The 15,753-nt window shown below is 46.0% G+C and overlaps 1 protein-coding gene across 1 annotated transcript in view; it reads left to right on the top strand.

The window, feature by feature from the left end:
• The first annotated feature begins 332 nt into the window (after positions 1–332).
• PDE4A (phosphodiesterase 4A) overlaps positions 333–15,753 on the top strand; it is an 878,869-nt gene continuing 863,448 nt past the window's right edge. Inside the window, exon 1 of the mRNA XM_069231820.1 lies at positions 333–733. Within this exon, the coding sequence (XP_069087921.1) occupies positions 432–733 (302 nt within the window). The 5' untranslated portion in view covers positions 333–431. The remainder of the gene's footprint in view (positions 734–15,753) is intronic.

The raw sequence follows: 15,753 nt of genomic DNA, 5'->3' as shown, positions 1-15,753 counted from the left end.
CGGCCCCTACCCTCCTAGCCTTGGCACCGGGCAATGACTTGGAGCGGGGACCCGCAGGGCGCGTCCTCGCTGCAGTCCCCCGGGGGCGGCTGCCCCACCTGCCGGGGCTGCTTTGGCCCCCGACGCGCCCGGACCCTCACTGTTGCCTTCTTCGAGGACCCCTTCGTGCCGGCGTCTGTTTTTTCGGACCCTCCCTGCAGACTTGCATTTCTTTAACACTGTGACCTCGTCCTAACTTTGGTGGCACGTGCCTCCACTTAGCATATTTTTTATTAGAGCTGTTTAAGGAATATATAGAAATATAGTTTATATTTTTTTCTTCTGGCGTTGTCTATCGCTTAAAGAGTTATCGCTTATTTTTGCGGACCTTTGTCGGTTTTTTTGAGTGGCCTTTTATCTATTTTTTGCCTGTTCTTTGGAAAGTTTGCACTATGATGGAACCCCCAGCACCACCGCCATGCTGCAAGAAGAGCCTTTCCCTCTCACTACCCGTGCCCCGGGAGGGCCAGGCCACACTCAAGCCCCCCCAACACTTGTGGAGGCAGCCCCGGACACCCATCAAGATCAAGCACCGGGGGTACTCGGACACTGACCGGCACCCTCACCGGCAGATGGAGCGCGCCGACGCCATGGACACGTCAGACCGGCCAGGCCTCAAGAAGTCGCGCATGTCCTGGCCTTCCTCGTTTCACGGGACCACCAGCAACAGCCACCACCACACCACCACCAAGCGGTAGGCTGGGGGACTGTGGCATTGGGGGTGGGGGGCTGCTGCCGTCACTAGTGGCGTGCCAACATGCATGTCAGGTTGGACTGGGCTTCTGCCATGCATGCTGCTTCTGGGTCAGTTGAGTGGGCACAAGGATCGATATTTTTAAAACGTATTATGCAACTAAAACTATGCAACACTGCATTGGTATCTCGTGAGAGCCCTTAATGCACTTCACTTTTTGTTAAATGATTGTGGAGTATTCACTTGAAGTCTGTCCCCAGGAGTGACTGAGGCTCATTCTGCTATAAGAAAAATGTCTGGCTCATTATGTCGCCTGATCAGGCTCCAGTGCAATTTGTGTCCTGCACAAACTTCAGTGTATTCTGTCGCAGGCATACATTGCAATACATTACGTCTGTTGCAGCAATTCAGGTGCATTCTGCCCCTTGCACATATTCTGGTGCATTCGGAATCCTGCACAGATTTCAGTGCATTCTATCACAGGCACAGATTGCGGTGCATTCTGCGCCGTGCTCTGATTGTAGCCCATGCTGCCCTGGCAGACAGTTCAGTGCATCCTGTCCCAGGCACAGATGGCAATACATTACTTCCACTGCAGCGCTTCAGGTGCATTCTGCCCCTTGCACATATTCTGGTGCATTCTGAATCCTGCACAGATTTCAGTGCATTCTATCAAAGGCACAGATTGCAGTGTATTCTGAGCATGCTCTGATTGTAGCCCATGCTGATCCGGCAGACAGTTCAGTGTCCCAGGCACAGATTGCAATACTTTACTTCCACTGCAGCGCTTCAGGTGCATTCTGCCCCTTGCACATATTCTGGTGCATTCTGAATCCTGCACAGATTTCAGTGCATTCTATCAAAGGCACAGATTGCAGTGTATTCTGAGCATGCTCTGATTGTAGCCCATGCTGATCCGACAGACAGTTCAGTGCATCCTTTCCAGGCACAGATTGCAATACTTTACTTGCACCGCAGCGCTTCAAGTCCATTCTGCCCTCTAGACATATTCTGGTGCATTTGGAATTCTACACAGATTTCAGTGCATTCTATCACAGGCACAGATTGTGGTGCATTCTGAGTCCTGCTCTGGTTGTAGTGCATGCTGATACCAACAGATACTGCAGTGCATTCTGCCCCATGCACATATTCTGGTGCATTTGGAATCCTGCACAGATTTCAGTGCATTCTATCAAAGGCACAGATTTCAGTGCATTCTATCAAAGGCACAGATTGCAGTGCATTCTGAGCGTGCTCTGATTGTAGCCCATGCTGATCCGGCAGACAGTTCAGTGCATCCTTTCCAGGCACAGATTGCAATACATTACTTGCACCGCAGCGCTTCAAGTGCATTCTGCCCTCTAGACATATTCTGGTGTATTCGGAATCCTGCACAGATTTCAGTGCATTCTATCAAAGGCACAGATTGTGGTGCATTTTGAGCCGTGCTCTGATTGTAGCCCAGGCAGATCCGGCAAACAGTTCAGTGCATCCTGTCCCAGGCACAGATTGCAATACATTACTTCTGCAGCAGTACTTAAGGTGCATTCTTCCCCCTGCACATATTCTGGTGCATTCGGAATCCTGCACAGATTTCAGTGCATTCTATCACAGGCACAGATTGCGGTGCATTCTGAGCCGTGCTCTGATTGTAGCCCATGCTGATCCGGCAGACAGTCCAGTGCATCCTGTCCCAGGCACAGATTGCAATACTTTACTTCCGCTGCAGCGCTTCAGGTACATTCTGCCCCTGCACATATTCTGGTGCATTCGTAATCCTGCACAGATTTCAGTGCATTCTATCAAAGGCACAGATTGCGGTGCATTCTGTGCCATTCTCTGATTGTAGCCCATGCTGATCCGGCAGACAGTTCAGTGTCCCAGGCACAGATTGCAATACATTACTTGCACCGCAGCGCTTCAAGTGCATTCTGCCCCTGCACATATTCTGGTGCATTCGGAATCCTGCACAGATTTCAGTGCATTCTATCAAAGGCACAGATTGCTCTGGTTGTAGTTCATGCTGATCCCAACAGACACTGCAGTGCAGTGTGTACGCTGCACACACTGAGGTCTGTCGTGTCCCCTGACTACACATTCTTGTGAATGTTATCTCTAGCACACATTTTAGGGGGCTCTTTACCAGCACAATGTCGGTTCGCTTTGTCCGCTGAACACATTTTGTTTTGCATTCTGTCCCTACCACAGGTTATTGTGCAAGCCGTGGTGTTTGTGTGGTGCTCACAGATTCCAGTATATACCCTTCCCCGCCTCCCTCCAGATTCCATGCATTCTGTCCGCAGCCTAAATCCATGTACACCATGCAGTGCCTTCTGGCTCCAGCGTGGGTTCTAGGCACTTTACCCTCAGCACACATCACGGTGTCTTCTGACCCCAGCAGACTGTGGTGTATGCTGCCCTCTGCATCTGTCCTGATGCATTTAATTCGCTGTGCAGTCTTTCTTCACGTTTGTGTCCTTTGCATATTGAGTTGTTTTATTGAGCTTGATCATGACAAGAGTCGTTTGCATTGTATCACTGTTTATTCATGGTGCAGATGTTGTTGCCATTAATTTCTGATGCATATTCGGTTGCATTTCACTTTCAGCTCAGTCAGTGTACTTGTGTCCTATGTAATATCAGCTGTGCTTTGTTCTCTATGTTCTCTAGTGCACTTTCAGTTGAATTTTACTCTTAAATAAGGATTCAGGTACATTTTATTCCCAGCACAAATATAGTTTTTTTACCCCCTAATACAGTTTCTGATACATTTTACCCCCGGCACAGATTCAGTTGCACTTTACTACCAGTGAAAATTAAAAAGCTTTTTATTTGCATGATATTACTGGCTGGTGTTCGGTTGTGTTTTGGTCTTGCTGTAGACTCAGTTGCATTATATTCCCAGGGAATGCATTGCATTTTCAGCGCAGACCCCGATGCATTTTTTTCCAAGGTGAGGTTTCAACCTGTTTTAGCACTGTTGCAGATTCAGGTGCCTTATCATCCATGAGGAGGCTTTAGTTGCCTTTCGTTCCCGGTGCCAATAATTATATGCGCACTTTGATTCGGCGCTTTTTTCCAAAGTCTTCCGAGACACGCCACAGCTCCCAGCGCCGAAAAGCTGCATTTCTTTGTCAGGTAGCCGCCGAGATGCAGCTCTTTCGAGGTGTAGCGATTCCTGGGTTGGGTCCGGAGGGGGGGGGGGTCTGCAAATCTGACGCGGGATAATCGTTTCTCGGACGTGTGCATAGACGTTCATTCACCAAAATGCCAGGGGCAGCGGAAGTTGCATCACACACCCTTTGACCTCCACTTTCACTCACACACATACACACACATTCACAATTACACGCACACTGTCACATAAGCACACACGCAACATTAAGCACGCACACAACATACATTCCAGCTAATTGTAGCCCATTTTTATTACCCCAATATTGAATAATAACACATTATTCACCTTTAGGGCATTAACATTGACAGACAACAAAGAGTGGAGTTCCAACTGACGTTCACGAGGACGAGCTGCACCTGTGTTTCTGGCGCTGAATTTGCCACCTCTGTGGCCAGGGGTCGCGAAGGCAGTGCCAGGGGTCGCAAAGGGCAAACCACGGGTCGCAGCTGCGACCCCTGGTGACCCCTAACTTACGTCTATTGACGTGTGGGTGAGGGGCGTGTGGGTCGGGCAGGGACATTTTGCACCCAGTACACTTTGAACCAGTGAAAGAGCATCTTCGGATGAAGAGTCCCGGAAGTGGGGGGGGGGGGGGCGTGGGCGCGTGCATGCACATCCTGCACGGGACGAAGTTTTTGCTAATGATTGGGCTCTGTTGTGACGCACGTGCCCCCTGTAGCATAGTTTTGAAACAGTGTGATTATTTATTCTGCTCTGAACTCGTGGTTTAAGACGTTGTGACTTTATGCTGTGATGTTTAGCTGTGAAGCCTTGAAACGCCGTGACTGGCGTTTTCTATGTGACTATGTTTTCAGCATCAGACATAACTGTGAATGTTTGTTTTACAGCCGGGTTATATTATATTGAATGTTCTGTTAAATAAAATAGCGCAGGAGCGAGGCTGTGCTCCAGGGACGGCTGATCCAGACAAGAACACGCACGTAGACTTACACAGACACTGCTCCTGTGCGTGAGGCTCCTATGCTTCCTCATATGGTGTGTAATGCAAGCATGCAATGTGTGACACTGTGCTCCCAGGTGTGAAACCCAAGCAGAATGAGTGAGGCTGTTCTCCGGGGTCTGGCGGACACATCTGATGAGTGACACAATGTTCCAAGGTGTGAGACTGTGCTTCTTGGTTTGACACACAGGCACCTAAAGAGTGACACCGTGCTTCGAGGTATGGGACTCATAATGAATGAATGTGACGACCCTCACGGGTGTGTGACAGACACATGCAATAAATAAGGCGGCCCACCAAGGTGTTAAGACTCACACTGAATGAGTGAAGTAGTGAGTGACACTGTGTTCCAAGGTGTGAAACCCAAGCAGAATGAGTGAGGCTGTGCTCCGGGGTCTGGCGGACACATCTGATGAGTGACACAATGTTCCAAGGTGTGAGACTGTGCTTCTTGGTTTGACACACAGGCACCTAAAGAGTGACACCGTGCTTCGAGGTATGGGACTCATACTGAATGAATGTGACGACCCTCACGGGTGTGTGACAGACACATGCAATAAATAAGGCGGCCCACCAAGGTGTTAAGACTCACACTGAATGAGTGAAGTAGTGAGTGACACTGTGTTCCAAGGTGTGAAACCCAAGCAGAATGAGTGAGGCTGTGCTCCGGGGTCTGGCGGACACATCAAATGAGTGACACAATGTTCCAAGGTGTGAGACTGTGCTTCTTGGTTTGGCACACAGGCACCTAAAGAGTGACACCGTGCTTCGAGGTATGGGACTCATACTGAATGAATGTGACGACCCTCACTGGTGTGTGACAGACACATGCAATAAATAAGGCGGCGCACCAAGGTGTTAAGACTCACACTGAATGAGTGAAGTAGTGAGTGACACTGTGTTCCAAGGTGTGAAACCCAAGCAGAATGAGTGAGGCTGTTCTCCGGGGTCTGGCGGACACATCTAATGAGTGACACAATGTTCTAAGGTGTGAGACTGTGCTTCTTGGTTTGACACACAGGCACCTAAAGAGTGACACCGTGCTTCGAGATATGGGACTCATACTGAATGATTGTGACGATCCTCACGGGTGTGTGACAAACACTTGCAATAAATAAGGCGGCCCACCAAGGTGTTAAGACTCATTGAATTAGTAAAGTAGTGAGTGACACTGTGTTCCAAGGTGTGAGACTCAGATTTAAAAAGTGGGGCTGTGATGTAGGTTGTGACACAGACACACACACTTATCTAATGACGGACACTGTGTTCCAAGAAGTGAGACTCACACAACTGAGTAAAGCTGTGCTCCAAATTATGACAACACAGGAGTGATACTGGGCGGCAAGGTGTGCGACTCACAGTGAATGAGTGATCCAGGGCAAGCCTCAGAGTGAATACTGTGCTCCAGAGTGTAATATTCACACTCGGTAAGGAACACCACATTCGCAGATGTGAGCCACGTCTTCTGAGTAAGTTTGTGCTCCAGGGTGTGAGAATGAAAGTCAGCAGGTGTCACTGAGATAAGCTAAGTGTGGGGGTTTTCTCCCGAGTGTGAGATCCCACTTTAGTTAAGAGGAGGTCACAGAGTATTGGGTTATACGTCATGTTTTGAGACTCCATCCATGGTACTAGGGGCCTCTGGAAGTGGCTTGAAGTAAAACTGCGCTACAAGTGTCCATCGGGCATATGAGACTGCCCAAGGGTGAGACCCCCAAGGGTGAGACTGCTCAAAAGTGGGAGATGTCATGGAATTCAACATTGGGCTTTGAAAACGAGTGGAGCAATAGTGTGCTTAGAAGTCGGAGCCCTAGCCAAGGACAAAGCTCACTGAGTGTTGCTAGGCCTCTGAGAGCACCCGTGTGAGATGGTGCTACAATACGTGGACTTGCACCAGAGAGGACGTGAGCTTCCAGAACATCAACTGTCAGACTGTTGCGAAACTCCTACTCCCGAGTTGACTCGAGTTGCTGAAACTCGCATCCCAGCTGTTGGGACCCGACTGAGTGAACGCTGGTGCAATAGTCCTTGCCTCAGAGGCGCTAGAGGGCAGTAACGCATGCAGGAATGGATCTGAACAGCTGTACGCTATGCCTAGTTGAATGTGGAAGGCGTCACTGCATGCATCAGGAGTTGCACGTGTGTAGTGCGGCCGCAAATAAAGCTAGATGGCTGCAGTGCATGCCGTAATACCCGTGGCGTAACAAAGGCCCCCGCAGCCCCAGCGCTGCGGGATAGGAGGAGGGGCGAGCTCCAGGGAGCCCGCTCAGCACAGTACACAGGCCTGAGACCTGTCGAATGAGTTCGGAGAGGGACCCCTTCATGTACTGTGAGGCGGGCCCCCTCAAGTTTCGTTACGCCACTGTGCATTACATTGTAATTACTTTTATATAGCGCTTAGTACCCACGACGAAGCCTTGCAGCGCTTTATATGCTGTTGCATTTTTGGTTGTTCTGTTCGGCTGTCTATAGTATTGACTCAGTCATTAGTCAGAACATGATTGAGATTGTTTGACTTTGTACACGTTTTTTTTTAATTTAGTTATTTATTATGAGCTACTTAGCTCTGCGGGATGTCCGGAGAGCGAGCCCTTTGGTTTGCTTGGTAAGATTCGGAGAAGTGGACAGTCTCTGGGATTGGCACTGATCACTCTGTAGCGTATTTGAGATAGATGGATAGAAGGGAGTTGTGTTTGAACTGTAAGGCAGCCGTATATTCCTCAAAGGTGCTGTTGTACATCCCTACATGGACCTAGAGAACAGCAGGGATTGTCCAGACGAGCTGGGGAGCATTAGTGCAAGCCCCGGTGGCAGTGGTGTAGGAGTCCCTGAAGCCACAGGGCCGAACTGCATGCCCGACTGGAGCCGGAAGCGCGTGCGCACTGAAGGCGGAGGGCCATAGTGCATGTCACAGAGGAGCCAAGGGCAGTGGCACGTGCCTCACCAGAGCGGCAGTGCACGCCCTCGGAGGATGTGGAGCACACTGGAGCATCCTTCATCGAAGCTGATCAGCATGAGCTGCATCCCAGACTCTGGGGCGGCGCTGTATGTCGCAAAGAAGCTGGGAGGGGCCGATGTAGATTCCTTCGCAACAGAGGATGAGGCATCGGGTGCGTTCTTTGCAGTGAATGGAGCAGCTAGGAGCAGTAGTAACACTAGTACGCGCAGAAGCATCCCTACCACTAGCATCAGCATTTGCAGCAATAGTGATGTCTGTACTGGGAACCTTTATAGCGATAGCTCAAGTGGTACCAGTACTAGGAGCCGTGATAACAATGGCACCGCTAGCAGCACAAGCAGCAGTACTTACATCTCTAGCAGTGGCACCCGAATGTATTCTATGATTGCTGTTACTTTTACTTCCACTGTCGGTGATACCGTTACTAATACTCATATTAATCGTAGTGCTACTAGCAGGCCCACACCTACACCTAGCAGCACCAACAGTGTAGCAGTAAAGTTATCACTTACAAACAATATTAGTAAAATGAATATACCTCCGGTATATGTTATTTCTGCAAAGTTTAGCAACTCAACAGCAATAATATTAACACTCTGCGTAGTACTGTAAGAGTATGAGCTTGGTGTCACTCCTCATTGTAGAGGCAATTCTTGTAACCGTAGCAGTGATAATAGCATGAGTAGCCGCACTAAAACCAGTTGTACTCTGAGTACTGATAAGGGTATTAGATCCAGTAGTTCTACTACTGCTAGCATGTGTAGCATCAGTATTACTACGGCTAGCAGTAGTAACAATCACATTCATAGTAGAACCATGAAAAGTGCAGTGATACTACTGGGGTTTTATTATTGCCCCGTTATTTGCTGCGGTAATACTACACCCGGTAATTGACAAGACCATGAAGTGCAGTATTCTTTGTCCGGCATTACTGCATCATGCTGGGGTCCGCACCTCAGATCGGGGACTGACGGTGTACTACTGATGTGCATGGTTTCTCCTCTTCCAAGCTGCAGAACTCAGACTGGCCAGGCTTTTTCCCCAGGCAAACACTACCAGGTTGTACCTGGGAAAATTTGCACGGGGGAAAAGGGCGGTATTTCATCACTATTCGTAATTGCGATTTGGACCACCGTGCAAATTATCACGGGCTCTGGATGAGACCCTCAGCCGCAGAAGCCTCTTCGGTATTTGCCGTGGGGTAGTAAACCACCCTGTACTAAAAAGCATTCTGATTTCCAGGCTCTCCTGAATGAAAATGAATGCGGGGGTTTAGAGGCAATTGACTTTCAAACCCACTCGTAATCTCGAGTTCTGATTATTGGAAATAATTTAGCGATCAGACACACCTGTTTAAGAAAATATCAAAGAAAGTGCGCCCTGTGCCACGAAAACACGCTGTTTGCGGACATCTCTGCATAACATGGATGCTTTTCATATCTGTAGTCAGGGGTGTCTAGACTGGATCCAAGATCCATGTCATAGCTTCAATATGTTCACATAAGGTACATTTGCATGCAATGAATCTAAAGGGAATTCATTAATAGTGGTTAGTCTGAAAATCTGGCACGGATCCGGCCCTCACTGAGGTTGGCACTCTTGTTTAGTAGAAACAAAAAAACAACAACAATTAAGTGGCCATAATACATAGTTAACAGAAGGGCTCATCCATGTTAATTGATTGTATGTGAATGAATCTTCAGTGGATATCCTGAAAATCCGGCCTGGATCCGGCCCTCCACGGACCTCCACCGTGCATGCACCCCTGCGGCATGGTGCGTTCCCCGCAGACAGATCACCCCTTTCTGCCGCTTCCTGGGAGTGAGACTTCCGACGTAGAGCCGGGGTCCCAGGAAAAGCTATTTTTTCCCTTCGTCATTAAGCTCTTGTTTTACCCAAACAACATATGCTCTCAGGCAGTCGAAAAATACCCGTGCTGGATGCTTTTCAAACAATAGCGATCGCAGATAATTCCTGTTCGTCGACAGGAGGTGATTAAGCGCTCAGAAACAGCTGCTGCTGTCTTTATTTCTCTAAATGCCTGGTAACAGTTTTAAGAAGACAATTTTTTTTTTTTTATCCTAATGAGCTGAGGAAATTCCTTGTTTTGTTTTCGATTTTTTCCCGGTACGTACAGAGCTGTATAAACATAAGCCTTCCGGGTTACGAATCATTTCCTCCTTAAATATCTTGTGGGCTGGAGGCCTCGAAGTGTCTACTCTCGGGTTGGGCAATGTTTTAATTACGTATGCACAGCTGGAAAATTGAAGACATTTTGCAATGCGAAAACGTAGGACGTACTCCCGATTTGTCGGATGTTTGCCGAGTTAAATTACTCATTTCCTGCAGCAGAATGACCTACCCAACACGGACAGGATGTCAGGATTCGGGAATCTGTGTTTTCCCACTTTCACCTGAGTGGCAGCAGCGAAAGACTGTTTGGGGCTGTTTTATCTCCTTTCCTTGCTCCTGGAGGGAAGGCCTCACCCTGTTACTTCAGGCAGAGAGAACATGAGACAGTGTGAGGCCGCCTAGAAACGAGCATTGTGAAACCTATAGCTCTGCTGTTAGCTGCCAGCCTTTTTGGCTTTGTCAGTGCTTGTTTTTTTTGCCAAGGTTTTTGTAATTTTTTTTTGTTGGGCCCTCCCCAATATAAAAAAAAATGGGTAAAAGCAGACGCAGTTATTTGTTTCAAATAGCGTGCGTTCCATAGTGGTCTCTGACACTGAAGGGCACTATTATGGTTCTGGGGTACTTGTGAAAGAAGTGTGTACCGTCGCTCACAGTAACGTTTGACCAGTTAATGAAATGGGCTAACTAGTTGCCCCATGCGTACTGAGGTGGCGTTAGAAAAATCTGAATGACAGGACAATAGACCTACAAATGAAGAGGGCTGACAGAAAATGTCATCATTAATTATGGTATACATTACATTTTAGTACAATCTAAAGGTCTTGGCTACAACCAGACCTAACAAAGGTAAGTGACTGCCACTTCCAGCCCTGACTGGCAAAAGGAAAATTGCAGCTCCATTTCAGGACCATTTCTTCCAGCTTTATGTTTGTTAAAAAATCATTGTGAGCTTCCCACTTAGCAAAGCTGGCTACCGTTTTTCGAAAAGCTTTTGAGTTTGCAAGCTTCCATGCCTTACAGCTTTCCATAGATGTAAGATATCTTCTTGGTTTCAGAGTGAGGCAATAACTCTGAGCCTCCTGTATGGAGGCTAGCCTTAGGAGTGTTAGTATATTAAATTATTGCATGCCTTTGTGTATTATAGTTCAGCTTTCATAGAGTGCTTTAAGGCTCCCAACCATCTAAGGATGCTCAAAAGAGATTCTGTTCTTAGCTCCTGAAGTCCACGTGGTCTTTTTGGCAACTTCCTCAGGACCAATAGACCTGAATGTGAGCTCTGGCTTCCCCACTTCCATCACAAGTTGTGTGATTCTGAACTAACAGTTCCACTTCCCAGACCTTTGTGACTTTATTCACACTATGGTGGAAACAATGTGGTTGTACATCTTCAATTTACTCGAGCATCTGCATCCAGGACGTGGGGCCAGCGTGGATCCAGGGGCTAGTGTCTTTCCAAAGTCTAGATAAGTGAATAGTATTACTTTGATGGTGGACCTAAAGTATAAGCTTGGTGTGTAGGAGTTTTTTGATAAAGGAGAGGAGGCACCAACTTGGGATCTATTGGATGTCTTGGCTATTTTGGTTGTGGAGGAGAGGTCTCAGTCAACCATAAATCAAGGTAACCTTGAGCTGATAAAGAGCTGGGATGTGTATCCATTCACCTTTAATTCTTTCAGTCTTTCCTGGATCTGCCCTTGTTTTGACCGCAAAATGATTTTTGTGGGGTTTAGCTCCAAATTTGACTTCAAAGCATGGATAATGACCTGGTAATGTCATTGGAAGAACTACATCAATTTTCATGTACTTATGTATTTGTTTTTCTCGGCAACGATGAACAATGAAACATAGCGTCAATTCAAAGCTGGATTAAATAAATAATCTCTTTAGATCGCAAGTGTGTCTTTAACAGATTAAATCCACACTTTGTCTCACCACACATTTGTACTATGCGGTGTTCATGTTTTAATTGCACATGGTGGAAGGATGAATTATGGTAAATGTTACATGGTGACGTACAATCACGAGGGGTCTTAGTGCTATGATGAAGCGTTTCTGACAGATTTAGAACTGCATGTATGTGCACTTACAAAGTGCACCTCTCTTACTTATAGCTTTAAAGTGCTTTCTTTGCTCTGGTGTTTGCAGGTGGTGGGCCCCTGTACTCAAATCTGGGCACTGGGATCCATAGCAAGATAGCAAAAGTCAGAAAAGAGAGGAAAAGGGAGGAATAGGAAGAAAGGAAAACAGTGACAAAGGAAGAAAGAGGGTTCAACAATAACTTTGGGAGTGCTATAAAAAGGCAAGCAGAGGTAGCAGAAGAACAATCAAGAAGTGGAATCAAGACTGGACAGTCTTGGTAATTTGGCAATCTTGGATTCTCCTGCCCTGATGATGGTGTCCTAGGAAAAAGTCTGTTCCACTGCACATATTTTTTTTAAACATTAAGCTTGGAAGGAAGATTTAAAGAAGATTAAGGGTGAACAAAAGTGTAACGTACCTCCTTGCAACAGATCTGTTCATCACACAGCATCTAGGATGTGGGTGCGGGGGATCCCATTACCTGTGGGTAAGGTGTTCCTTGAAGATGTGGGTCTTGAATTCTTCTTCAGCTGAAGTTCTTCGCAAACCAAATATCCCTGTATTTGGATTAATGCCACACTAAATAAAAGTGTTTGGCTGCTTATGACATTTTAAGGTCTCATCTGTTGGATCTGTTGGTAAAGACACCTCTAGGTAGAGACTTAGAGGGGATTTGGGTTCAACACCTGCTCATGATTTGATGACTTTCTTGTCTATCTCAGTTGCTTGCTTCTGATTTAAAGGCTTTCCTTCCTAGTCATTTGTTTTTCCCACACATGGAACATTTTGGTCTCATAGTGTTTTGATTAGTTAAGTTGTATCTTTCCATGGCTGACATCAGGAGACTATTCTTTTATTTTGTTTACACCACTCCATGGGGATTGGGTATAGCATTGCTTTCCTTACTCTCTTACCCAGCGCTCTTGCTTCATTTTTTTATTTACATATTGTTTATTTTTTATTTTTGCAAGGGTCTTGCAGTTGCACACTGCTATGGGGCCACTCATGTTTGCCAATCTGCTCCCCATGCACTCCACCCTCTTAGGGATGGGTTTGTACAATGACTTCTACATGTGTGTGCATGGGCCCGGCAGCTGTATTCTAATGTGTTTTCTTGAAATGAAAGAAAACTCATTTAAAGATGGCCATCACATTTGCGCATGCACCTGTGGAGGCCATCTTGGCAGAAAAAAGGATTTGCACAGTCATCTGGTTTCACATGCAACACCTATTGGTTTTGCAAATACTTCTTCGTACTTGTTGTCACCCCATGCTTCCCAGTGCAGAAATCTACAGTGGGCTCCAGTTTATTTATTTGTATTTTTATATAGCACAAAGGAGGCCCAAAACTGCTTCAGAGTTATTTAAAAATCCAGTTACAAGTTGGCCAAATCATGCAGCAGGATTGACTAAAATATGTGGCAAGGAAATTAAAATTATACAGCATAATCCAGAAGATTCGATAGTAGTAGAAGTTTTCCACATTTTGCTAGTAATAGAGTATAAGCAAAAGTTCTACCTCATTAGTACCATTGTAACACCTGAATACACCAAACAGCAAAAGTTAAGGATGACCAGTGAGCTTCTGAAAAGTGTCTGCCACCACATGTGGCACTCTATCTTTCAACAAAAGTGACAGCAGCAGTTGATTAACAAGATATCACAATAGACAATGTGGAAGTGGATAAAATAATATATTAACTATTTAGAGAGTTGTTACATAAAGAGATATTAACTTATTATTTACATATTATTTATGTCACTTTTTTCAAATGAGTGTTATCTGTAGCATACTCTGAAGTTGATTTGCAACCAATATTATGGCAAGAGATACTATCTGTAATAGGGGCTTTCAGAGAGCCCTCTTCATCCATTGGTCTGTTAATGTCTCATTCACATTTTTCTTCAACTGACTACAGCATGAGGCAGTGGGTACCCCACTTCAGTCATTGGCTAGCTTCTCTGTGAGTGATGGCATTCACAAGGAGCACATCCATGCACAAAGTAGTTCCCTTCAATGTGACAAACAACCTGGACAATGTATCCTTTCCGTGTCCAAACAAAGACTTTCACTTCTGTGCATTTTTTTAGTTTGATGACCCCAGAAGCATCCCCAATAATAACATTTTGAAACAAGCATTTGCAATGCAATGGGTCTTGCATTTGCTTGACTTAGAGCCATTAGTGTTGTAAAGTCCTAACCGGACTTTTATTGCCACATAAAAGGAAAAGTAATACAGTTAACATAAGCGAGCTGATTTAAAGCACCATACCATGAGCGTGAAAAAGCACACAAAATGAAACATAAGTTCGCTCCCAAACGTATTGGCAAACGTGCAGCAAGAACGCGCTGCTTAGGAAATAAAAAGAACAAGCATTTGCAATGCAATGGGTCTCGTGTTTACTCAAGTTAAAGCTATTAGCATTGTAAACTCCTAATCGGACTTTTTTTGCCACATAAATTGATAAGTAAAACAGTTTCATAGAAGTGAGCTGACGGCTGCCATAAGCGCAAAATAAACACACAAAAGGAAACACAAGTTCGCTCGTAGTGAAACATATTGGCAAAAGTGCAATTATCCATGTAACCTGGCAAAAGTGCAATTATCCATGTAACGGGCAAAAGTGCAAATATCCATGTAGCAGGGTCGATGTCATGCAAAGTGGTCTACTACTGCCCAGCAAGATCATGCTGCCTACGAAATAAAGAAAAAATAGTGCAGAAACCATATGGAAAACATGGAGCCTCATATGTTTTCAGTAGTTGGCTGGTGTGCTCGAGGCGGGCTAAGCACCGGAAAAGGCATGACGTATGCATGCCTTTCACTAATTAAATCAAGCTAATTTTAAAAGGCAAGCCCACAAACCAACCAAACTGATGGGCTTGACATGGGCGTAGTAAAAAGCCCACAAAGAGATTACACCAGGGAGAAAACGCTTTGTGCTGGGCCCTAAAAAGTAGTCCAGAAACTATGCTGAAAACATTGAGCTTCATATGTTTTCAGTAGTTGGCTGGTGCGCTCGAGGAGGGCTAAAAACGGGAAAATGCATGACGAATGCATGCCTTTCACAAATAAAATCAAGCAATTTTTAAAAGGCAGGCCCAGGGACCAACAAAACTGATGGACATGGTTAAAGGCCCACAGAGAGATTAAAGCAGGCTAGAGCGCTTGCACGCTCGACCCTAAAGAACATGAGAAAACAAAATAGGAATTGGCCAAGCCAAAAGGCAGGCTGTCAAGGTCAGACCCACAGGCTTTGCTAGTGCTTTTTTGGTTAACGCACTGGGGTTTCTCACCACGCTGTGCTGCATCACTTGATTACAAAAACACAAGAAAAAAAATTGAATACTTCAGCTAGCTTATTAATGGTGGATTTCAGTATCTCAGCACTCTCAAGTTTTCCAGGCACATGTGTGAGTAGCACGTCCAGTCTAGGTGTTTTCGTCGCCTTCTGTGACTTATAGTCTGGATTTTATTATGGGGAGTGCAAGTAACACCCCGGAGTGGATAAGACAGGCATGCATAGACTTGGTAAACTTGACACCTCTGGTGTCTTGATTTCAACATGTCGCGATGGTCGAGGTAAGTAGGATTCAGACAGCCTGGACCTTGTTTGAAGTGACAGGTTTCCAGAACTTACCTCAGGCTGTGGAAAATTGTAGGATACTTTTTGCCAACTTCATGAAGCTCTGTGGAACACTTGCAGACTTC

Source organism: Pleurodeles waltl, chromosome 4_2, assembly GCF_031143425.1.
Source record: "Pleurodeles waltl isolate 20211129_DDA chromosome 4_2, aPleWal1.hap1.20221129, whole genome shotgun sequence".
Lineage (NCBI taxonomy): Eukaryota > Metazoa > Chordata > Amphibia > Caudata > Salamandridae > Pleurodeles > Pleurodeles waltl.
This window is presented reverse-complemented; position numbering and strand designations above follow the sequence as displayed.